Raw genomic sequence first — 26,339 nt, 5'->3', positions numbered from 1 at the left:
GTCTAATGAGAGTAGAACAGAACTGAACATGACATGTTTTGGTCTAGTTACCTTACCCGTTTTTAAGGTGAAGGTATTCCCATACAGCAGACTTGGGTATACTGTATGAGAATACCTACATTTTTGGAACAGTTTAGTGCTGTGACAAGGTGTCTTCATCCTGTTTAGGCTGCCAACAGGCCAGGTTCAGTAGTGACTTGGGTGTCAGCCATTAGAGCATATGGGAAGAATGAGTAATACATCACTAGCTGATCTATGGGAGTGGGTGAGGTAGTGTTGTGCTGCAGCAGCTCCCCTTACTATAGACTGCACATCTTCCTATTGTGGAGCAAAGCAGGTCACTTTATTGGGAGAGGTACATATTGGAATATGTGCTCCCAGTTTGCATTCTGGCTATTTGTAGACTGTCAGAACAAGCATAGGCCAAGTCTTGAAAGTGTTGACTATACCTTCAAACCCCGGGTGGGAAAAGTATCAATGCGAGGCCTTGATGAAGAACAGATGTTTGAAAAATAAGCAGGCTGGAACAAACTGTTTGAAAAAGTTAAGTATTGGAATTTACTGTTCAGTTGTGCAGATGAGTAACCGGCTTAATTCATTTGAACTTAATTTTACTGGGTTTAGTTTGTAGTAGGATGCATTATTTTCTTATTCTGGTTTGTGACTTAATGTGGAGCAATGGCTTATTCTGAAACAGAAATGCATTCCTTGTCATATCATGCTCGAGTTCCATGTCTTCATACCATAACCTGTTAATTTGTCTTTTTTTTTTTTTCTAATAGACAATAAGTAGAGCTTTTATGAATGGAAGTGCACTGGAACATATTGTTGAGTTTGGACTGGATTATCCTGAGGGCATGGCAGTTGACTGGTTGGGGAAGAATTTGTACTGGGCTGACACTGGCACTAATCGGATTGAAGTAGCTAAGCTTGATGGCCAACACCGTCAAGTTTTGGTTTGGAAAGATTTGGACAGTCCAAGAGCTCTAGCTCTTGATCCTGCTGAAGGGTAAGAAGACACCCCTCTCTCTATATATATAAGTGTATCAGAAATGTGGAACATCTGTATGTTTAATGTTTTAATATGATATAGTTTAAGTGGCAGAGTAGTGTTTTAAGGACAGATAACATGCATTTATCTTGTGTTGGAGCATTTCTGAATTTGCATAATTTTAATTTGTACTTGCATCTCACTAAGAAACTATCAGTTCAATAACAGTAGTAGTGGATTAGATCTCATGAATCCACTGAGCAAGTTATGGTTTAGGAAGGAGAATGAACCTTGGCTTACATTCAGAAGCTCCAGAGTTTGTGTTAAAGCCCTTCAAATCTTCAAAATAAGTTGCCTTGAGTCAGTGTTCCTTTAAAGAAGCTTTATTTGGATTAGCACTTTTGTCTTACAGATTTCATCAGATCCTGAGGAAAGGGCGACTCTTGAATTTCAGTTACAGTGGAGTTCTTAGGTTGGAGAGCACCAGCACTGCAGAGGCACTAAAACATCCCTTAGACCTGATGCTTGCTACCATTGAGATGACTAGTGTTGCCCAAAAGGAGGTAATCATATCAAGGCCTTAAAGCAAGCATGTCCCTCCAGACTGAAGATTAAGCTTTATGCTCCTTAATGGACACAAAGTGCTTAGCAACCACTTAAAATTGTTATTGATGAAGAACGGAAGGACAGAATCCCCATGGTCAGTGTCAGAAAAGATATTTGTGTCTTCTACGGAGGCATGTTCCAGGATTTTGCCTTGAATTTTCAAACCCCTGGCAGTTGCCCATCTGTCTGCAAAACTACAAAATCATAGTTGGGCCTGGTGTCTCAGCTATGCCCATTCTGGCTGACCTAACTTCTCCATTGGCTGCATTGCGTATATTGCAGGTCTTCTCAGAGTGTTGAGAGCTTGTTGCACCATATTCCTGGTGGTTCTTTGTTGTGGAGTTTTGTGTATACAGCATTTTCTTCTGTTTTGGTTGGAATGGAGGCCGGCTTGGGGTTACCTGCTTCAGGCGCCTGTGCGGAGGATGGTGTACAGTTAGATTCAACTGACACATGCCAGCTCACGGGACAACTCACCCAATTGGTTCAGCTCCTTACTCTGTTTGGTCAAGGGCTGCAAACAGTTATCACGGAACAACGTGAGATTCTTAAGGCTCTTACTTCTAGGTCCATGGGTCCTTCTATGCGACAAGGTTCGAATGGTTTGGGTCGCTCCTTGGAAGTTCAAGACAAGACAGAACTTTCCAACTTTTTTAATACACCAGCGTTACTTTGGGAAGCAGTCGATAGTGCTCCCACTGCTTCTAGTAACCACAATAATGGCTCCGATGCATCTCCCTTTTCTACTTTCAATGAATGGGTTATAAATAAACCCAATTTTCAATTTGTTGAAAATGGTGAGAACAATTCTAATGCGAACACCTCTTTTTCTGACAACATGCGGCTTCTTGAACAAGCCTTGTACAGGTATAAGATCTTAGAACTGGACAATTTATATCTCAATGAATGTCTTAACAAGCATATAGTTCCTAAAGGTTTACGGGTGCATAAATACCCAAATAATGTTATTTGTGGCAGTGATTTTCACTCTGAACTGTTAAGAATTTTTGATGAATGTGGCTTTGGTATTGTAAAGGCTATTATCAAGAGAAATGATACTGAAATCAAAACTTTACAAAGGGATATTTTTAAGTTGAATGAAACTGTTACTGCTGATTTGTTGTTTACCATAGATGTGGAAAAACAGAAGTATTATGACATGTCCTTCATGGATGCATCTGCAGTCATAACAAATGGGTTGTCCTGTCGTCAGGCAGCCCTTCGGTCGGCCGGATTCCAAAGTCTGGGTCCGGCTTCAGCTGATGTCGCAGTTCACCCGACGTCATCTCTGCTGGTCTTCGGGTATAAAGGCATCAGCCGACGCCATTTTCCTCAGTCTTTCTTGCCGCGTGGCGCCCGAAGCAGAAGCTGTTCGCAAGTGCCGGTCGGTCAGATCCAGAGATTACTACTACCGAATACTACTTCGAAGACTTCTAAAAGCTAAGTACCCCGTTGGGGACTCTTTCTTGCCTCAGCCGATGTCAGAAAAAGTCAATAACTGTTTAACTTGTGGGAAACAAATACCTCATAAAGATTTCCACTCTTACTGTCTGCCTTGCTTAGGCCCAGACCACGACGTAGCAGCCTGTTCGGCCTGTGCTTCCTTCAACCGACGAACGCTTAGGCGTCGGTCGGAGTTTGCTGAACAGTTTTTCGGCTCAGTTTTTGCGTACATTATGCCGTCGGATCCTCCGACTACCCAAACTGTTAAAAAACGCAAAGAAAAAGACCGACACTCGCGGTCCGCGGTTTTGGCCGAAACCACGGTTAAGCAAGCCGCGAGTGTCTCGGTTTCGGCCGAAACTGAGAAAACTGGTCAATCTTCAGCCGAATCCATGACTACTACTGAGGTTCCTGCTACCTTACCTGAATCGGCCTCAGAAATTTTGCCTACAACTGTGGTTCCTAGTGATTTATCAGACACCATCCCTTTGGATGTCTCTACCCCAGCACGTGGTGCTGCTAGGCCTCCTGCAGCCATGTCTATTAAGGCCTTTGCCAGGGCTAAAGCAGCCAAATCTGCTAAATCAGTGCCTGTTAAACCCCCCTCACACAGGCCCACTTCTAGTTCACAAATGCTTACTCTGGCAGAAGATTTAATATTCTTAATTAGGGGATCCCAATCTCACCCAGACAGGGCCTCTCAGCCCCAGAAAAGAGACCTAGAGCAGAGCCCCCCGAGCCAGTGTCCTCTGATGATTCTGCGGATGACTCAGACATTACAGACCAGCCAGAGGCTCCTTTTTCCAATTATGAAGATTCCGATGCTGAAGAATCCATTCCAGCTGCCTCTCCACCAGAGGAATTTTCCTTTGGGGAAACCTTACATGCCATGAGAGAACAATTCCAATGGCAGGGACAAGATTTCTCAGATTCAAGAAAAGGCTTAGGACTTTTCTGCACTTACCACAACATAGGCCCTTAGCTATACCTCCTGTTCTGCCTGTTGTGGACGATGCATTTAATGATGTCGCACTGCTCCTGATTCCTTACCTCCAGCCCCTGCCAAACCAGATAGATTTTACAGGGTGCCAGACACTCATCACCACCTATACAAGGCCCCACTTGCAGACCCCGAAACTATATCCCAGGGGCCTAAGGCAGTAGCCTCGACCACAGCAAAAACCCTATCCTCTGAAAGGGAATCCAGGTCCTTAGAGATGGGGGAAAAAGTTTACACCTCTGCTACTCTCTCAGCTAGAGCTTTAAACTGTCAGTTTCACATGATACAATACCAAGAGTTTATGCTTAATCAGTTAACTCAAAAACTGTCCTCTGATGAATCTTTAGATAAGAAATATGTATTAGAAATGGTGAATAATATCCAACAGGTTAGTAACCATTCCTTAAAATGTGGCTATGATGCACTGGAGGCTTCATTTAGATCAGCCATGACTGGCACAGTGATAAGAAGGCATGCATGGTTGAAAGAACAGGTCTTACCGGATCATGTTAAAGCAAAGCTATTAGATGCTCCTATGGATAAGGCCAGTCTATTTGGGGAACCTGCCCAGCAGGTAATGAAGAAAATGGAAGAAAAGGGAAAATCTGTACAAACAGTTAAAGATTTCTTACAGGTTCAGCCCCAAGGTTTAGCAGGAACTGGCCTGCCAAGAATTGGTCCTTTCCTGACTCCACAAGATCCCAAAGGGGCAGGAATAGACGCTCTAGGGGCAGAAATCAATCCAGAGGAGGTGCCTACAGAGGAAGACAGTGGCAAGGCAATAACCGAGGCACAGACACAACCACTGCCACTGCAACAGGACAATCACAGTGACTTGGCTCTGACTCCGCCTACCAGGGAGCAAATAGCAGCACCATTAGGCGGAAAGTTAGCCTTATTCTCGAAAAATTGGCACTATATCACAAAAGACAAGTGGATTTTGCAAACCATAGACCAAGGCTACGGTTCCACTTCCACACCTTACCAGTAAAAGAGGAATGCCAAACCTGCCTCCAAATCAAAAATAGAAGCTCTGCAGCAGATAGCGGAATTAACCAAGATGAGAGCTGTGGAAAGAGTACCAATAACAGAACAGGGCAAAGGATTCTACTCCAGACTCTTCCTAGTGCCAAGAAAAGAAAAACTGGAGACCTATTCTCGACCTGTCCATCTTAAACACATACATCATTGTCCCAAAATTCAAAATGCTGACCCTACAGCAACTTCTTCCCATGCTGGGCAAGGAGTGTTGGCTGGTAACTCTAGATCTCAAGGAGGCATACCTGCACGTCCCCATTCGACCAAATTGCAGAAGATACCTCAGATTTCTTGCAGGATCAGAGCATTATCAATTCTCAGCATTGCCCTTTGGCTTATCTACTGCCCAGAGTATTCACAAAATGCCTGGCATCAGTAATCGCTCACTGCAGAGTACAGGGAATCCAAATTTATCCATACCTGGACGACTGCCTGTTACAAGCGGACAACAAAAGCAAGCTGACAACAGATTTACAAAGGGTCATTTACTTGCTACAAGCCCTGGGATACACAGTCAATTTACAAAAGTCAAGGCTGATACCATCCCAAACAAGAACATTCTTGGGCGCGGAATTGGACACAGTCAAACAAATGGCATTCCTAACTGCAGAAAAACAAAAAGAACTCCCTCTTTCCTTCTTGGCATTAACAAAGCAGAACAAACTAACAGCAAGAAAAGTTCTGCAGGCCTTGGGCTTCATGGCATCATGCATAATCTTGGTCCCACATGCCAGACTGCATATGAGAAAGCTACAGTGGTACCTAAAGAATTTATGGTCGCAACACAGGCACAGCTTAGAAACAGAAATACCACTAATCCCATGCCTAAAACAGGAGTTCCTATGGTGGGCTCAAGCATGCCAGTCAAACCCAGGCTTACCCTTCCACAACTTTCGAGCAAGCCAAACCATCACAACGGACGCCTCAGACCTAGGATGGGGGGCGCACATGCTGGACAAATGCGTACAAGGACTGTGGACTCAGGACCAGCTGCACCTGCACATAAACCAAAAAGAAATGCTGGCAGTAAAACTGGCAATCCAAAATTTCAGACCATTCCTCAAAGAAGGCCATTTGATGATAAGGACAGACAACACCACAGTCATGTGGTACATCAACAAACAGGGAGGCACTCATTCATACCCCCTATGCAGAATGACTTTGGACCTTTGGAATCTGGCTCTCAGCTACAACATCCAGCTACAGGCAATATTTGTACCGGGAAAAGAGAACACCCTAGCAGACATGTTAAGCAGAACCACCTCGGATGCTCACGAATGGATGCTACACCCGGACATCTTCAAGACCATCACAAAGAAATGGGGAATGCCACAAATAGATCTATTCGCCTCCCCACTCAATCACCAGCTCAAAAAATTCTGCACAAGGACATTCCACCCACTTGCATGGAAGGTGGACTCTCTATCCTTCAGCTGGAAAGGCCTGACAGCATATGCATTTCCACCTCTTCCCTTGATGCACAAGGTACTACTGAAAATCAAAGAGGAACGTCTAAGGATAATCCTGATAGCTCCAAACTGGCCAAGACAACACTGGTACCCATTGCTGAGGAGCATGTCTCGGGAGAAAATGTGGTCAATACCCCTGATGCCTTTGATGTTAACTCAGAACAACTACAACATCATGCATCCAAACCTAAAAACCTTGCAACTGACTACCTGGAACATCACATAGCAGCAACTAACCCAGACCTTTCCCAAAGGGTTAAAGACATTATCCTTGAAGCCCGCAGACCTTCAACAAGAAGGAACTATGCAGGAAAATGGAAAAGGTTTGTCATTTGGAGTACTGAAAGAGGAAAAGATGTGTCAACATAGATATTGCTAACATTCTGGAGTACTTGGCAGAGCTTCTACATACAGGCCTGTCCTATTCCTCCATCAAGATACATGCATCAGCTATTTCAGCAGAATACAGCTTTGATCCACCTGTCTTTTCACATCCTCTACTCAGGCAGTTCCTCAGAGGGATCAAGAATGTAAAACCTCCTAGGAAACCACCATTACCAGCATGGGACTTGAACTTTGTGCTAGAAAAGTTGACACTCCCTCCGTTTGAACCAGCAGCAACAGCAGATCTACAACACCTGTCATGGAAAACTGCTTTCCTACTGGCAATTACCTCAGCAAGGAGAGTTTGAACTACAGGCCTTAATGGCAGTGCAACCCTTCCTAATCTTCCATCAAGATAGGGTGTCCATGAGAACTAATCCTACATTTATGCCTAAGGTGGTATCCAGAGTGTCTTTAAACCAGGCAATCCACCTACCTACCTTCTTTCCCAATCCACAAAACAGAGGGAAAGAATGCTGCATACCTTGGATGTACATAGACAGTTACGCTACTACCTGGACAGAACCAAAAGTAACAGAAAAACTGACCAGCTTTTAGTAGCTTATGCAACAGGAAAGGAAGGAAAAGCAATTTCCAAACAGACAATCTCCAAGTGGATAGGAAATTGCATAAGATTCTGTTACTCCTACCATGGAAAACCAATTCCACAGAACATAAGACCTCATTCTACAAGGGCTACAGCCACTACCACAGCTTTCTTACGAGGAGTGGCAACCAAGGACATTATTGAGGCGGCTACTTGGACCTCCGTGCATACATTTGCCAAGCATTATAATTTACCTCTATACTCTAGATCCCGAGCAGGGTTTGCCACTGCTGTACTGCAAGGGATCCTAACTACACCATAATTTTTCTTCCTCCTCCCCTAGTTTGGCTATGGTATTCTACCCATTTGTTATGACTGCAGATGCATCCATGAAGGACATAGTACAGTTTTGTACCTACCATAAATGTAGATGTCCGAACTGGATAGCATCTGCTGTGGTACTCCTAGGGTATTTACCCTCCTAATAGCTAGCTGGGGGGGGTCTCTTATGGTGTATTTGTTTGTATATATGTACATACATGCTTATTTTTTGTGTTTGCCTTCTCCTTTTTCGGAAACATTGGCATTTATCCAAAATTTAGCCTACCAAGAGGGCAACTGGCATCTGGGGCAAGAAACACTGAGGAAAATGGCGTCGGCTGATGCCTTTATACCCGAAGAACAGCAGAGATGACGTCGGGTGAAGTGCGACATCAGCCGAAGCCGGACCCAGACTTTGGAATCCGGCCGACCGAAGGGCTGCCTGACGACAGGACAACCCATTTGTTATGACTGCAGATGCTATCCAGTTCGGACATCTACATTTATGGTAGGTACAAAACTGTACTTTATGGAAGCATATTGATCAGCAATGTAATATTGTCCTGAATCGTAAATATAGAAAATTGAACAGGGACATCAAGGAATATGCTGAGGGCAGACAATGTCCCAACCCACCTTCGTTTAGGGGTGGAAATACATTCCAACAAGCCCCTAGGGACATTTCCAATCTTCCGGAGTTTCAGTCTCCTGTTCAAGAACCCTTTCCTCCTTCACCACATTATCATCCTGCTGATGAGGCTTACAAGGATGATTTTTTACCCAGGAGGTCAGAACGCCTCCGCAAACAATCTCATTACCAGCAGTCGAACCAACATCATTTGGGACCTCGGTCCCCTCGGAAGGAGGCGGGGAGGGGGGCGCCATTTAGGGTGGAGGAGGAATCAGAAGCAGGACTGGTGACACCCGGGCCCATTGATGTGACTGCCATAGGCAATTATTACATGTATACATCAAATGGTTATCACATTTACAATTATAGTGATGTAGCTATTTCTGAGACCTGGTTTTCATTATTTACAAAAGGCTTTAAATTTGTGCCCAGTAGGGGTAGCAGTTTAGTTAATACTATTTTAGATGTTAAACTTTTCATTCGCAAACTTAACTTGCAGCATTTGTTTGGGTCCACTTCTATGGGACATGGGTTTATGCTTAAAAAATCTAGTACTTACAATCCCCCGTTACATCCGCAACTAAAGAATTTGAAAAATAGGATTGAACACCAGATTCGGAGTAAGGTGGGGAAGTTTACACATGTCCCTAATCTCAATTTGGCCGAGACCACCCTTTTAACAGAATTGGGTGCCAATCCCTCAGTTAGGGTCATGGAACCCGACAAAGGGGGTGGTACGGTCATTATGGACCAATTATTATATGAAGCCAAAATGCATAGTTTGTTGCTGAACACTACAAAGTATACTACTGTTTCCCTAAATGAGGTACATATTTCGTATAGAAAAATTGACTTGGCACTTAAAGATCTTTTAGACCAGGTTATTATTGAAATGGACCTTTATTCCTTTTTGGATAACCCACATCCAAAAGTGCCTACCATTTTTGGGGTGCCCAAGATCCACAAAAATGTGCAGGATCCTCCTCTTAGACCTATTGTGGCTGCCCAGGGGTCTAAACCCCACAACCTTTCAAAATTCCTGGATTGGAAATTAAAACAGTTGTGGGGTAAACAACAACATCTACTTAAGGACTCCTGGGAATTTTTACGGGGCATTACCAATGACCTTTACAGGCCTAACCTATTATTTGTTACTATCGACGTGGTAGATTTGTTTTCAGTGATCCCACATTCTATCGGGTTGGCCTGGATGGAGGAGGCGCTCTGGGCTTGTGAGGGTGTCACTAATAATGATGTACATTTGGTTTTACAACTTTTGGAATTGGTCCTGAGTTATAATTACATTTATTTCTGTGGTGAATATTTTCAGCAGATATCAGGTGTCTCCATGGGAGCCAATTGTGCTCCCACTTACGCTGATATTATTCTGTCAGTGTGGGAGCAAAAGTTTGTACTACACAGTGAATTTTCAAAATGTTGGATTCACTATACTAGGTTCCTGGATGACATCTGTATATTTTGGACAGGATCTAAACAATCTATTGAAGAGTTTATAACCTATTTGCATTCAACAACAAAATTTTTGCAGTTTACTTAGCATATCAGTAGATCAAGTTAACTATTTAGATGTCACCATTAGTAAGCAAGGTGATGGTTTTAGTTCACGTATATACAGAAAACCCTCATTTTCTATCGGTTACCTACATTACCAAAGTTCACATCCAAAGTTTCAAAAAAGATCTATACTTAAGGGCCAATTTGTCAGGATCTCCCGCATGACATCTGATGATTTTTGTTTTCAAATTGAGGGGGACAAGTTGAGTTCCCTTTTTGTTGATAGGGGATACCCCATTGGCTTGATCAATTCAGTTCGAGAAGAAGTTTGTTCTGCTAGGAGTAACAGATTTTCCCCTATTTTAGGGAAGAGTCAATTAGATAAACCTGATGATTTTGCCAAAAGTTCCTTTACTACACCTGGCTTTAACCAGGTGTTTGTTACAGAACACAATGAGGATGGTAGGACAAATCAGGTATATTATTGAAAAGGAACTTAGTTATTTTAAGGACTTCACAGATTTGAGTAATTTAAAGGACTTGTCATGTAAATTTGTATATAAGAGGGGATGTCCTTCAAGGATGCATCTGCAGTCCTTACAAATGGGTTGTCCTGTCGTCAGGCAGCCCTTCGGTCGGCCGGATTCCAAAGTCTGGGTCTGGCCTCGGCTGGTGTCGCACTTCACCCGACATTATAGCTGCAGTTATTTGGGTATAAAGGCATCAGCCGACGCCATTTTCCCCAGTCTTTCTTGCCGCGTGGCGCCCGAAGCAGAAGCTGTTCGCAAGTGCCGGTCGGTCAGAACCAGAGATTACTACTACCGAAAACTACTTCGAAGACTTCTAAAAAGCTAAGTACCCCGTTGGGGACTCTTTCTTGCCTCAGCCGATGTCAGAAAAAGTGAATAACTGTTTAACTTGTGGGAAACAAATACCTCATAAAGATTTCCACTCTTACTGCTTACCTTGTCTAGGCCCAGACCATGACGTCGCAGCTTGTCTAGCCTGTGCTTCTTTTAACCGGTGGGCGCTTAGGCGTCGGTCGGAGTTGCTGAGGAGTTTTTCGGCTCCGATTTTGCTTATATTATGCCGTCGGATCCTCCGACTTCGCAAATATCTAAAAAACGCAAGGAAAAGGACCGACACTCGCGGTCCGCGGTTTCAGCTGAAACCGCGGTTAAATAACATGAGTGTCTCTGTTTCGGCTGAAACCGAGCAAGCGGTTCCTCCTTCAGCCGAAAATCTTCCTCCTGCCGAGGCCTCTTCTAACCTCGTGGAATCGGCTTCTGATATCCCACCTACTGTTACAGTTTCTCAGGAATTATCAGACACTATTCCCTTGGATATTTCAACCCCTGCACGTGGAGCTGCTAGGCCACCTGCAGCCATGTCCATTAAGGCCTTTGCCAGGGCTAAAGCAGCTAAAACTACTAAATCTGTGCCTGCTAAGCCCCCCTCTCACAGGCCTAGCTCTAGTTCACAAATGCTTAGTTTAGCAGAGGATCTTATTTCTTTAATCCGAGGATCCCAACCTCAACCAGACAGGGCCTCTCATCCGCCTCCAGAGAAGAGGCCTAGAGCAGAGCCCCCTGAGCCAGTGTCTTCAGATGATTCCTCTGATGACTCAAATGATACAGACCCTCCAGAGGCCCCATACTCCCCTTATGAAGACTCTGATGGTGAAGAGTCCATTCCTTCTGCCTCTCCGCCTGAGGAATTTTCCTTTGGGGAAACCCTGCATGCTATGAGGGAACAATTTCAGTGGCAGGGCCAGGATTTTCAGATTCCAGAAAAGGCTTAGAACTTTTCTGCATTTACCACAACATAGGCCTTTAGCCATACCTCCAGTTCTTTCTGTTGTAGATGATGCATTTAATGATGCTTGTACTGCTCCTGATTCTCTGCCTCCGGCCCCTGTTAAGCCCGATAGATACTACAGGGTCCCGGACACACATTACCACTTGTATAAGGCTCCCCTTGCAGATCCAGAGACTATCTCCCACGGACCTAAGGCTGTAGCAGCCACCTCTGCCAAAACCCCTCCCTCTGAAAGGGAATCCAGATCCAGATCCTTAGAGATGGGGTAAAAAAGTTTACACTTCTGCTACTCTTTCAGCTAGGGCCTTGAACTGTCAATTTCACATGATGCAGTATCAAGAATTTTTGGTAGATCAGTTAACCAAAAAAGTGTCCTCAGATGAAACAGTAGACAAAAAATATGTGCAGGAAATGGTGCATAACATTCAACAAGTCAGTAACCATTCCCTAAAATGTGGCTATGATGCACTGGAGGCTTCCTTTAGATCAGCCATGACTGGCACAGTCATCAGAAGGCATGCATGGCTAAAAGAACAGGCCTTACCAGACCATGTCAAATCAAAACTATTAGATGCTCCTATGGATAAGATCAATTTGTTTGGCTCTCCTGCACAACAAGTACTGAAGAAGATGGAAGAGAAGGCAAAATCTGTCCAAACAGTAAAAGATTTCTTGCAGGTCCAACCACCGAGGTTTAGCAGGAATTGGCCCTCCAAGAATTGGTCCTTTCCAGACTCCTCCAGAACTCAGAGAGGCAGGAATAGGCGTTCACGAGGCAGAAGCCAATCCAGGAGTGCTTACAGAGGGCCAGTGGCAGGGCAACAACCAGCGAGGCACAGCCACAGACACAGCCACCACCACAACTACTGGTCAATCACAGTGACTTGGCTCTGGCACCGCCTACCAGGGAACAACTGCAAGCACCCTTAGGCGGGAAGCTAGCCTTATTTCGACAAACTGGCATTACATCACAAGAGACAAGTGGATTTTACAGATAATAGACCAAGGTTACAGGTTTCACTTCCATACTCTACCAGGAAGAGAGGAATGCCAAACCTACCTCCAAATCAAAAGACAGAAGCACTAAAACAAATATCCCAATTATTAAGGATGAGAGCTGTAGAAAAGGTACCATCTATGGAGCAAGGGAAGGATTTTACTCCAGACTCTTCCTGGTACCAAGAAAAGAAGGCAAATGGAGACCTATTCTCGACTTGTCCGCTTTAAACACATTCCTCATTGTTCCAAAATTCAAAATGCTGACCCTACAGCAGCTTCTTCCCATGCTGGGCAAGGAGTCTTGGCTGGTGACTCTAGATCTCAAGGAGGCATACCTGCACGTCCCCATACGACCAAACTGCAGAAGATACCTCAGATTTCTTGCAGGATCAGAGCATTATCAATTCTCAGCATTGCCCTTTGGCTTATCTACTGCCCAGAGTGTTCACGAAATGCCTGGCATCAGTAATTGCTCATTGCAGGCTTCAGGGAATCCAAATCTACCCATACCTGGACGACTGCCTGATACAAGCGGACAACGAAAGCAAGCTAGCAGAAGATTTACAAAGGGTCATTTATCTGCTTCAAGCCCTGGGATACACAGTCAATTTAAAAAAGTCAAGACTGATACCATCCCAGAGAATAACCTTTTTGGGTGCAGAGTTGGACACATCAAGGCAAATGGCATTCCTAACAGTAGAAAAACAGGAGCAGCTACCTCTCTACTTCTTGGCCTTAACAAAACAGAACCATCTGACAGCAAGAAAAGTTCTGCAAGCCTTGGGCTTCATGGCATTCTGCATAATATTGGTTCCTCATGCCAGGCTGCATATGAGAAAACTACAGTGGTACCTAAGGAATTTATGGTCTCAACACAAGCACAGCTTGGAAACCCAGATTCCCATTATTCCATGCCTGAAGCAAGAATTCCTATGGTGGGCTCAGGCTTGTCAATCAAACACAGGATTGCCTTTTCACAGTGCTTAACCAAGCCAAACCATCACGACAGACGCCTCAGACCTCGGTTGGGGGGCACATATGCTGGACAAGTGCATACAAGGCTTATGGTCTCAAAACCAGCTGCACCTACACATAAATCTAAAGGAAATGCTGGCAGTAAAACTGGCAATTCAGGCATTCAGACCATTCCTTCAGCAAGGTCTATTGATGATAAGGACAGACAACACCACAGTTATGTGGTACATCAACAAACAGGGAGGCACACACTCGTACCCTCTTTGCCGGATGGCACTGGATCTCTGGAATGTGGCCCTGAGCTACAACATACAGTTGAAAGCAATTTTTGTACCAGGAAAAGAAAACATCCTAGCAGACATTTTAAGCAGGACTACCACGGATGCCCACGAATGGATGCTGCATCCGGACATCTTCAAAACCATTACAAGAAAATGGGGACTCCCAGAAATAGACTTATTTGCATCCCCACACAATCACCAACTAAAGAAATTCTGCACAAGGACGTACCACCCACTTGCTTGGAAGGTGGACTCCCTATCCTTCAGTTGGAAAAACCTGGCAGCATATGCATTTCCACCACTTCCTTTGATGCACAAAGTGCTATTGAAGATCAAAGAGGACCGTCCAAGGATCATTCTGATAGCTCCAGACTGGCCAAGGCAACATTGGTACCCATTACTGAGGAGCATGTCTCGGGAACAAATATGGCCACTACCCCTGGTTCCCTTGCTGTTAACACAGAACAATTACAACAATCTGCATCCAAACCTGAAAACTCTGCAGCTGACTGCCTGGAACATTGCATAAGACCAATTAACCCAAATTTATCCCAAAGGGTTAAAAACATTATCCTTGAGGCTCGCAGACCCTCAACAAGAAAAAATTATTCAGCAAAATGGAAAAGATATCTCATTTGGAGTACTGAAAAAGGAGATGATGTGTCACTGGTAAACATAGCCAACATTCTGGAATACTTGGCAGAGCTCTTCCACACAGGCCTGTCCTACTCCTCCATCAAGATTCATGCATCAGCTATTTCAGCAGAATACGACTTGGATCCTCCTGTCTTCTCACATCCTCTGCTCAGACAGTTTCTGAGAGGAATTAAAAATGTAAAGCCTCCTAGGAAGCCACCATTACCAGCATGGGACTTGAACTTTGTGCTAGAAAAATTGACACTTCCTCCTTCCAACCAGCAGCAACAGCAGAATTGCAATACTTATCATGGAAGACTGCTTTCCTGCTGGCAATCACTTCAGCAAGAAGGGTATCTGAACTTCAGGCATTAGTGGCAGTGCAACCCTTCCTGATCTTCCATCAAGATAGAGTGTCCATGAGAACAAATCCTTCCTTTATGCCTAAGGTGGTTTCCAGAGTTTCTTTAAATCAGGCTATCCACCTACCTACATTCTTCCCTAACCCACAGAACAGGGGAGAAAGACTGCTACATACCTTGGATGTACATAGACAATTACGCTATTACCTGGACAGGACCAAGGGCAATAGAAAAACTGACCTACTACTGGTAGCATATGCAACAGGAAGGGAAGGAAAAGCAATTTCAAAACAGACAATCTCCAAGTGGATAGGAAATTGCATTAGATTTTGTTACTCCTACCATGGAAAGAAAACTCCAGAGAACATCAAGCCTCACTCTACAAGGGCAACAGCCACTACCACAGCCTTCTTACGAGGAGTGGCTACCAAGGACATTTTAGAAGCTGCTACTTGGAGCTCCGTGCATACATTTGCCAAGCATTATAATTTACCTTTATACTCTAGATCCCGAGCAGGCTTTGCCACTGCTGTTTTGCAAGGGATCCTAACTACACCATAACTTTATTTGTCCACCTCCCACAGTTTGGCTATGGTATTCTACCCATTTGTAAGGACTGCAGATGCATCCTTGAAGGACATAGTACAGTTTTGTACCTACCATATATGTAGATGTCCGATAGGAATGCATCTGCAGTCAGGATTACCCGCCTTCCCTCTGTGGTGCTCCTAGGGTATTTGCCCATCTTATAGCTAGCTGGGGAATCTATTATGGTGTATTTGTTTGTATATATGTACATACATGCTTATTTTTGTGTTTGCTCTCTACTATTTGGAATCATTGGCATTTATCCAAATTTAGCCTTCCAAGAGGGCACCTGGCATCTGGGGCAAGAAACACTGAGGAAAATGGCGTCGGCTGATGCCTTTATACCCGAATAACTGCAGCTATGACGTCGGGTGAAGTGCGACACCAGCCGAGGCCAGACCCGGACTTTGGAATCCGGCCGACCGAAGGGCTGCCTGACGACAGGACAACCCATTTGTAAGGACTGCAGATGCATTCCTATCGGACATCTACATTTATGGTAGGTACAAAACTGTACTTTTTAACATTAAGAGGGTCTTAGAGCAGAACATCAGCTTAGGTGTCCCTAACTCTCCAAGGAAAGGGACGTTCCGTTGTGGACGTTGCATGCAGTGTAAGCATGTTATTAATCAAGAATATGTGTATTTAGAAAGTAGGAATAAGAAATTATGCTCCCATAATTTTTATAACTGCAATTCTAAAGGTATAGTTTACTTGGCTGTCTGTCGCTCTTGCCAGGCATTCTATGTAGGCAAGACCGAAAGGCAGCTAAAGAGACGTATCTATGAACACTGTTACGATATTTCAAAAAATGTTAACACTAATGCATTATATAGGCATACGGTTATATGTGCATCTGCAACATTTATGTTTTTTGTTTTGAAAGCAGTGCCAAAATGTATTAGGGGAGGACAGTGGGCAGCTCGATTATCGCACAGAGAAACATGTTGGCAGATTCTTCTTGAATCTAACAAACCTCCGGGTTTGAATGATTCCATTTCCATTATGCCATATTTAAAACTCAAGGCTGAACAACTGTAGGGCCTTAACTAATTTATTTGAAATTGGTATATAGTTTGATATTTTAAATACATGTTATTAGTTTAAAACATATAATAGAATTTTTAATATTCTTTAATATATATATATATATATATATATATATATATATATATATATATATGTATTTTTAACATATGGAATTTTTTTAATTTTCCATTCATGACAAATTTTTATGTTTTCAAACAGGATGTTCAACATAAATGTGTTTATCATGGTTCATATATTTATATATATTTTTATGAAATTGGGTGTAATCTAAAGTAATGAGTTCATAAGTTTTTTGTTTAGAATTGTCATATGTGTGGTTCTTATTTGCATATGTGTTTTTATTTTAAGTTTATTGTATATTGCATATGTAAGTATAGCTTATTAGTTGAGCTATTGCTTTAAGAATGTTTTACTTCATCCAGTTATTCAATCAATCCATCAATTAATTATGGTTTAAATATGTGTGGAAATCTATGGGCTTTCATCTGATGAAGTTGCATTGCCAACGAAAACGTGGATTCTTGTGGCGTTAATAAAGAATTTTGACTTCAGTGGAGCTCGTTTTTTCTGCTTGAGTACTTTGTTCTTTGGGTTCGTTGTGCCTTATTGTGTGGTTGGCTTCTCCCTGGCGGTTTCTCCTGGCTTGCTTGTTGGTTCTTTGTTGTGGAGCTTCGTCTATACAGCATTTTCTTCTGTTTTGGTTGCGTTGCGCATATTGCAGGTCTTCTCAGAGTGTTGAGAGCTTGTTGCACCATATCCCTCAGAAAATGGTTCATGTGAGTGGCATATTTCATAGCTGTAAGCAGAAAAATTCTTAAAGCATAAAGCCAACTTCCCTAGTCTGTCAATAGCCCTGGACTCCTTGTTTGGGGGACTAGACAGTAGGGTGCATCATCGATCAGTTCTGTTTTGGTATCTGCTGCTGCAATAATGGAATCTACCAACTGACTTTTCGCCCACTGCTGTCTGTCCTGGGGGAGGGGGGGGCTGCTTTGAAGCTTGTCTTGCTTCTGAAGCACCAGTTCATATGTATTGGGCTTCTGCCATGACTTCTTTATGGACAGATCTACTTACTTGTCTGCTGAACAGACCAAGGAGTAGAGGGAGTCTGAGCCACATGTCTCAGAGAATCCCCTTATCCTGAGAGGGTGGGTAAGTGGGCCAAGATCCCCTTTGCCTCATACGTGCCAAGATTTCACCAGAGTTGGCATCTTGTGGGGGTAGAGTAGGGAACACTGTCTTAATCATCTAAGTCAGTGTCAGATGTCATTCTCCAAAGGGGAGTCTGTGTATCTCCTCTTGCAGGTCCTACTTCTTGGAACATCAGATGAGGTATGCCCCGACTACTCAGGTGACTCCTTCCTGCTGTTGAACAGTGGCTTTGTGGTCTGAAACTCAACTCTGACTTAAGGATGCTTGATGTAAGAGAGGTGAGAAAGAGTAGGAGTCAGTGGATGTAGCCAGTTCTGCTGAGGTTTGTCTATATTCACAGGAGATACAATTATCCTTCTTACATCCTGGAAGACTGTACCAACCTCTTCCAAAAACACTACACCTATGACCAGATTTCTTCTTCCCAAAGGAGAGATAATCAGCCCTGAAGAAGTATCCCTGTAACAGTTCAGATGGCTTAAGGAGGGAGATCAGAGCAGAGGACTCAAAACGCAGAAGTCTCCAAGACACCGTTGATAGCACCAAGTCCTCGGGTTTGAGTGAGCAGTCCTGAGGAGGTCTTGGTCACAACAATGTCAGTGTGTCAGATCAGGAATCTAAAGTGCCAAGCCAGATGGTAGGATAATCAGGGAAACTGGCCTTGGGTCTAATACCACATCTGATACTACCACTGTCGAAACCCAGACAAAGGAAGGCACCAGACGAGGACAACATATAACTGGCCCTATCCACCTTCAGTACTTCAGGGGATAGAAGGACTCCCATCTATATAAGCATATTCAGGAGAGTTCTGAAGAAGTGATCCAAATTTGCCTTTGAATTACTTTAGTAGGACCTGACTAATTGAAAAGCTGAACTGGAATGTAGTTGAGTAGGGCTCCTGGACAGTTCCCTCTCTAAAGTCCAGCTTGGGAGCCTCTTGGGTGATTCATTCTGAGTAATGATACTCGACAACCTTGCAGCCAATGGTGGTGTGCATCTGCTCTATCAAAACCATTTCTAGTGGAGGAATCTTTGGAGCCAAAGAAGGCTCCCATTCTTCAGTGTCTCTCTTTCTGTATTCCTCCTGGCCTAGGTTTCAGTTCTGGATCTGGAGGCAAAAGACCCTTAAGTTTATTCCTTCAGTCTGTTAAACTCTGGGCCCAAAGGCTTTACCATTACACCACTCCCTGGTCAAATGTCCTACACCAAGATGCACTGCACACAACATGATCACACTTTTGACATTCGTGGAGGCTTTTCTCTTTTTCTTTTTCCATAGTGAAGCACAGACCTAAAGTATACAGAGACGCAAAGGTCTACCAAGTGACTTGGGTTAATAAGTAAATAAAAAAATAATAAAAAAAAACTTCAACTAGAAATTATACACCTATATACAAGTTGTCCTCTCTCCCTTCCAAGATCAAACATGCCACTGTCAAATGTTCCCAAACAATTATAAGGGGAGGAGGATTGCCTTCTTACTCTACAAAAGATCCATCTAAGGGGTCCCACCAGACTAGACAGGGTCAGGGTTTTATTCCTGGTTCTTGTTGGTTCCAAAGAAAACAAAGAACCTCAGTCCTATTGGGAACTTAGTCATTTGAACACTTGTGAAAAGGACCCAATACAGGATGATCACAGTGCGATCAGTTTTACCCTGCCTCAGAGTGAACAACTAGATGTTCTCAGTCGATTTTCAGGACTCATACTTTCATATCAGGATATAGCTGAAGCATCTTGCAGATGTTTATGCTTGTGTATGTCAGTCATTTTCATTTCAGAGCCCTGCCCTTCAGTCTCACCACAGCCCCCTGGGTGTTCACTATGTGCATGGTGGTGGTGGTAGTAGTAGCAGCAGCTTACTTACTCCTTTGGGGAATCAGGGTCTGCTCTTATGAGGACAATTGGCTCCTAGCTGTCCCAAAAGCATAGTCCTTGAACAAAGCCAGTAGCTATTTCCAAGATTCCCTGTCCTTCTGAATTTTAGTAAATATCCAAAATCATTTCTTAGTCCGACTAAAACAACCCCCCCCCCCCAATTCCCCAATTCGTGTGTCAACTGGAGACCACAACTTCTCAGACAGAATGCAGACATGGAAACAAGTGATGTTATGTGAGCAAATCTCGCCTACATTCTGAATGATGGGTTTATGCCAAAGAGCGAAGTCTCTTATTGGCTGAGCTTACTATATCCCAGGATGCACCACTACCATTCTCCCAGATCTCGCTTGCAGACGTGGTCTCGAGCTGGCTTAGCTGAGTAGATTTTATTAACTACTTTTCTGTCAGTTTTGCTGTTTTGGTCACAAAAGCTGTTTTAATGATTGTGAAAATTGTTGTGTGTGATTGGGTTGAGTTTGTTTTATTTACCATCGGCCCCCACAGGGCCTTCCCAGACGGTCAACCTTTGAAAACCTTTCAGGGTCTCTAGTCTACAGTAGTTGAGAGTTCCCTGTCATTTACAGCTAGTGTTTGTGTTAAACTTTAACTGTAAGCTTAGATTTATTACAAGCAAATCTATAGTTGTTTGAATTTCTGTCAAAGAATTGTTTAACATCATGTCTCAAACCCCTAGGCCTTCGGGTTTTAAAAAATGTTCCAAATGTGGTTTTAAGATGTCTATTACTGACGATCATTTGCTCTGTGTATATTGTCTAGGGGCAAAGCACTTGCAGGAGTCATGCAGCGTATGTCACGCTTTTTCCTCAAGGGTCCTCCAGGAGAGGAAAAATAAATTGATTCTTAAGGGGTTAATTAAACCCTCTTTTGAAGAAGCCTTGGCATCCTCTCCGGCTCCTGCCAAAAAGAAAAGGTCTTCGGTTCCGACCAGTCCATCGGATCCGACTGCCAAGAGACCTAGGCAGGCCTCTCCTTCGGCTCCAAAGACTTCGGAGCCGAGGTCTGCCTCGATGCCACCAGTATCGACTCCTCTGGCTTCGGAGCCGATGGCGAGGCGGGTCACCGCTCCACTGCTCTCGGCCTCGGGCCGACCTGGTCTCGCTCAGACACTTCCTCCTCGGCGCCGGGCCTCTGCACCGATGGAATCTGGTGAGTATTCCTCGGCGCCGATTCTCATCGAGTCGCGTCCCCTAGTCCCTTGGGGCCGATGGAGAGGCCTTCAACCTCCGTTCTGTTTCCTCTCGGTCTTCAGAATGTCGGATTCTGATATAGACAGGGTGCTCCAAAGACTGTTCCAGTCCCCAGTCTTCCAAAATTTGTTTCGGTTCCCCCAGTTGGCTTGAGCCCATGACACCACCACGCCATTGCCATTCCTCCTCCGACTGCTTTGGCTCCGGAGCAGGTGCTGTTGGAGATCTCAGGGTCGGCTCCTCACCTACCCAACCCGGCCTCGGGTCCGTCTTCGCTGGACCCGGGTGATGTTTGGGACCTATGCTTTCGTTCCGAGCCTCCTCTCGGTGCTTCGGGACTTCCGACTATCATGGCTGAGACCGGACACTCCCAGGATTCTGGGGTCCGCTTTCAGGGCCATGAGGAGTGCCTTGCCAAGTCCTCTTGCCATCTCTCCGGTTTACCAGCACCTTCCTGGGCGTGGAGACTGGGTCTTTGGCAGTTCCCCTGTCCGTAGCCAGCGGAGCTCCCGAGGCCTGAGGTTACCCCCAGTGGGGTCCTCCTCCTGAGGGTTCTTCGAGTTGTCTTCAGAGGAACCCCCAAGGAAGAGATCGTGCAAGAGGAAGCACGTGGACTCCCCGAGTCTGTTACATCAGACACTGATATGGATGATGCGGAGGGGTCCCCCTCGGATGATGTCTCATTTGCAGACATCTTAGAGATCCTCAAACAACGAGGCGGCTGGATATCCAAACCCCTCTGCTGACGAATCAGTGCTCCTCAAGGCCTTTGGGGCTCAGCCCTCCGCGAAGCTTCTGGATTTAGTTTGTCGGCGGGCGGAACATCCAGATACCGTGGAACCAGTCCCTTCTCGTCCAAATAAATTTTTATCTGCTCCCCGAAGGAGTTCCTTACTAAAGGCGTGGCTGTAGATGCCATGGTGGTGGCATCTGCTACACAACAGGACGTGGCAGAGGCTTCAACGTCATCCATCCTCCTAATAAGGAGTCTAGGAGTATGGATAGGTACGGAAAGCCGCCTGACTTCAGCGGCCTTTACCTTAAGGTCTCTGAATTATTTGGCACATTTTACAAGGCTTCAGAGGGATCTGGTCAAGGAGTTGTCAGATTCCTCACCTGAGCAGCTAGCCCAGTCCGTTAGCTCTCAGTTGGCTATCCCGTCCATGAGGCTCATTTACAAGCCTGGCTCCGCTTGCCTTCAAGTCTTCCTTCGACGCCTTTGATGGGTCCTCATTGTTTGGACCCAAGGTGAAAGACACCCTTACCGCTGTGAGCAAGAGGGAAAAACTTTATCTGCCGTAGGTGCCCGTTATTCCACTCAGAGGCAGAGGGCGGGAAATTTTTCAGGAGCTGGAGACCCTTCAGCCTCCCACACGCTATGAGGGATTGCCCGGCTCGAGCCAGTCGGGTGTCAATGCCTGGGAGTCAATCACTCAGGACAGATGGGTGCTTGGATCATTGCGGAGGTTACACCATCCCATTCAAATACTCACCCCCCCCACCAGAAGAGATGACCCACCACCCAGTCGAAATAGCAGCCGCAGAAGTTTAAAGCTGCTAGAAAAAGGAGGCATCCAACCGCTCCCCACAGACCAGATCGGATCAGGAAATTACTCCAGGTTCTTTTAGTGCCAAAAGACAGGGGACCTGAGACCAATATTGGATCTCAGCAGACTGAACCAATCCGTCACGAAATACAAATTCGAATGGTCCCATTCTCCCGTTGTTGGAGAAGGATGTTTGGATGTGCTCCATAGACCTCATTATCACATACCGATACATCAGGCGTCCAGAAGGTATCTGCGCTTCAGCCTGGGAGTCAGTCATTACCAATTTTGTGCTCTGCCCTTTGGTCTCACCACAGCCCCAGGGTGTTCACCAAGTGTTTGGCAGTAGTGACGGCTCACCTGAGAAGTCTTGATTCCAAGTGTTTCCCTATCTCGACGACTGGCTCCTGACTGCCACCACCAGGCATCTACTAATGGACAACCTCAAAGCCACCATCTCCTGGGTGTTTCCCTAGGATTACATTCAATTGGTCAAAGTCTGTCTTGCTGCCCTCTCAACATAAAGTTTATAGGAGCAGAGATAGACTCAAGATTGATGCGTATTTCTTCCTGCCGAAAGGATCCGAACTTTACAGGCCAAATTCAAGCTCTAATCTCGAGATCCAAAGCCCCAGCCAGGATGGTCCTACAGGTTTTAGGCTCAATGTCTGCCACGGTTCTTTTAGTTCCTCTAGCAAGATTACACATGAGGATTCTTCAGTGGCTCTTGTCAACTCAATGGTCCTTTCAGGATCTTCCCTCAATCATCACATCATGATTACGGAAATATGCAAAGGGACCTTCGCTGGTGGCTTCAGACATCCAACTTGGATCAGGGAAAACCCATTGTTCACCCCCGTCCAGTGGTTACCCTGAGGACAGATGCCTCCCAGATAGGGGCGGGGGGGCATTGTGTGGGCAGGCTAGTTCAGGGCTCCTGGCTTCCGGACGAAGCTCTTCTCCACATCAACGTGTTGGAGATGAGGGCTGTACTTCTATCCCTACAGGCCTTACACAAGTTTCTTCCTCAGGGCATCATCGCCATCCACACAGACAACATGTCGGTGGTTTGGTATCTGAACAAACAAGGAGGGACCAGATCTTACCCCTTTGCAGAGAGGCCATGAGAGTGTGGGAATGGGCTGTAGCTACCAACCGCTTCTTGGTAGCGACCCACATCCCGAAAGTCAAATGTTTTGGCGGACAAGTTAAGCAGGACAATTCTCTCTCCTCACGAATGGTCTCTAAACCACAGTAGCAGCCCAGGTTTTCAAGAGATGGGGACCTATTTGCAACTCCACAAAACACCAAGTGCCAGAGGTTCTTCTCTTTGATTCCACATCAGGAAGTACCAGCCATGGATGCTCTAGTACAACCTTGGCCAACAGGGCTACTTTATGCCTTTCCTCCAATTCCACTCCTTCCCAAAGTTATTCAAAAAGCCTCTCAACTGGGGTCTTCAATGATTCTGATTGCCCCATACTGGCCTCGTCAGATATGGTTTCCTTACCTGAAAAAGCATACAGTGGACGATCCGTGGACCTTAGACCTGATTCCGGATTTGCTAATCCATCAGTCGGGACATTGGCATCAGTCCCTTCAATCTCTAAAATTGACAGCTTGGCTCCTCCACTTCCAACATTAGTTAGAAGACACACACTAGACCCGGAAGTTGTTCACATTTTATCTTGCCCACAAACCCACCACTAACAAATTGTACCTCAGTAAGTGGAAGAGGTTTGCTATCTGGGCTCAACTCAAGGGCTTTGACCCTGTCACTGCTCCTGTCCCAGAGGTTTTGAAATTCTTAACATCCCTGTTTAATCAGGGATCTTCTGTCTCAACTATTAAAGTCCAACTAGCTGCTATCTCTAAATTCCATGAATCCACGGATCCTCCTTTGATGAGCAGCAGACTATGCAAACGCTCATTAAAGGTGCCAGTCTGTTAAGACCACCAGTTTTCATCCTGCACCTCCGGGATCTTGATTTGGTGCTTCGCGACAACATCTCCCCTTTGAACCGGCTGCTACATGCAATTAAAATATCTGTCTTGGAAAACGGCATTCTTAGTGGCTATTACCTCTGCAAGAAGAGTCTCAGAGCTTCAAGCCCTGTCTATTAAACCACCGCATTTGATTTTCCACAAGGATAGAGTATCACTTAGGCCTAATCCATCCTTTGTCCCAAAAGTCTGTTCTAGTTTCTGTCTTCAACAATCTCTAGAGCTACCAGTTTTCTTTCCAAAATTCTCTAATGAAGCAGAATACACTCTCCATAAATTGGATGTTCACAGGCAATTACGCTTCTGTTTAGATAGGACTCAGCAACAGTCAGACCAGTTGTTTGTGTCCTTCTCAGATAATAAATTGGGCCAATCCATCACAAAAGCTACAATCTCAAAATGGATCAGAGATTGCATAACTCAGGCCTATTCTTCTTGAATAAACAACTTACATCATCTATCAAAGCTCATTCTACCAGAGCTATGGCTGCTTCTATAGCCTTTCATTCCAAGCTCGCTATATCGGAAATTTGTGCTGCTACTTGGTCCAACCTTTCATCTCCCACTACAAATTGGATGTGCAATCTAAAGGACGAGCATCATTTGGTTCCACGGTACTCAGGAGTGTTTTCCAGTGAGCCACCCAGGATTCAGGTGCTAGGGACGCTGTCCCATCATTCAGAATGTAGGCGAGATAGGATCACATAACATCTTTTAGTTATGTACTCACCATAACTTCAGATGTTTGGGATCCATCTCGCCCACCCTCCTTCCCCTGCCTTGCAGATCAGAAGAGATAGAACGGTTTTGAGCTCGACTGTTTTATCTTGTTCATCTGACGATGTTATATAAGCAGGGTATGCGTGTGTGCATGTATGCGGACAAACTAGATCTGGGGGAATGGTAGTGGTGCATCCTGGGATATAGTAAGCTCAGCCAATAAGAGACTTAGCTCTTTGGCATCTCAACCCATCATTCAGAATGTAGGCGAGATGGATCCCAAACATCTGAAGTTATGGTGAGTACATAACTAAAAGTTCAAATCCTTCTCCAAACTTGTATGGCGGCTTTATTCCTCAACTTTTTGTGTAGTGGCTTTGTCCTTACTAATGCATCAGTTCAGTTGCTAACATATGAGAACCTTGCAGTGGCTCCTCAGAGCCCAGTGGCCTTGTCTTTTACAACTTCTTTCAACTCAGGTCATTATGTTTAATATTTCCAGACAGCACTTAGTGGTAGACTGCCGTACGTGGTAGTTACCATGGGCACTTCCTGTCTGGGGTAAAGGGGTGTTACAGCAGGAAGGTCCAAGGGTTATAAAATTTGTAGGAGGCCAGTCTTGGCATCAGTTTCCCAGGGATTCAGGCAGTTCTTCTAGCATTTTAGGAATTTTAGGACTGCCTTTCTCTGGTGGTGGTTTATTTTCAAACAGACAACATGATATTGGTTTGGTATGTCAACAAGCAAGGAGGAACCAGATCATATCCCCTTTGCCAGGAAACAGCGAGGGTTTGGCAGCGAGCACTGCCTTTGCATCACTTTCTTGTAACAGTGCACATTGGGGGCAGTTGCCTTGCAGATAGGGTAAGCAGGTCATCCAGATTGCCTACAAGTGGTCTCTGAATCTAGGGGTGGAACAGCAAATATTCTATTGTTGGGGCCATCCTTGCTGTGATATTTTTGCTTCCCCAGACAATACCAAATGTAGTAACTATTTTGCTATGGTCCCTCTACTGTGGCAGTCACTAAGAAATGCTCTAGTTAAGCAATAGCTCCCCCAGTGTATTGCACACCTTCCACCCTTACCCCAATGCCTTGCATTTGATTTGCTTTCCATAAAAATCTGGGTATCTGTCATTTTTATTGACCCCCTTTTGGCCTAAGCAAATC

The 26,339-nt window shown here is 44.8% G+C and overlaps 1 protein-coding gene across 1 annotated transcript in view; it reads left to right on the top strand.

Annotated features, from left to right (window-relative positions):
• The window catches only part of LRP6 (LDL receptor related protein 6), a 2,645,333-nt gene that overhangs the window by 1,192,098 nt on the left and 1,426,896 nt on the right, over window positions 1-26,339 (top strand). The window contains exon 10 of the mRNA XM_044088131.1: window positions 783-1,009. Coding sequence (XP_043944066.1) covers window positions 783-1,009 — 227 coding nt within the window. The remainder of the gene's footprint in view (window positions 1-782; window positions 1,010-26,339) is intronic.

This window comes from Protopterus annectens, chromosome 11.part0 (assembly GCF_019279795.1).
Source record: "Protopterus annectens isolate FY-2018-M chromosome 11.part0, PAN1.0, whole genome shotgun sequence".
Classification (NCBI taxonomy): Eukaryota; Metazoa; Chordata; order Ceratodontiformes; family Protopteridae; genus Protopterus; species Protopterus annectens.
The sequence above is the reverse complement of the archived record's forward strand: the minus strand, read 5'-3'. Positions and strand labels throughout refer to the sequence as shown.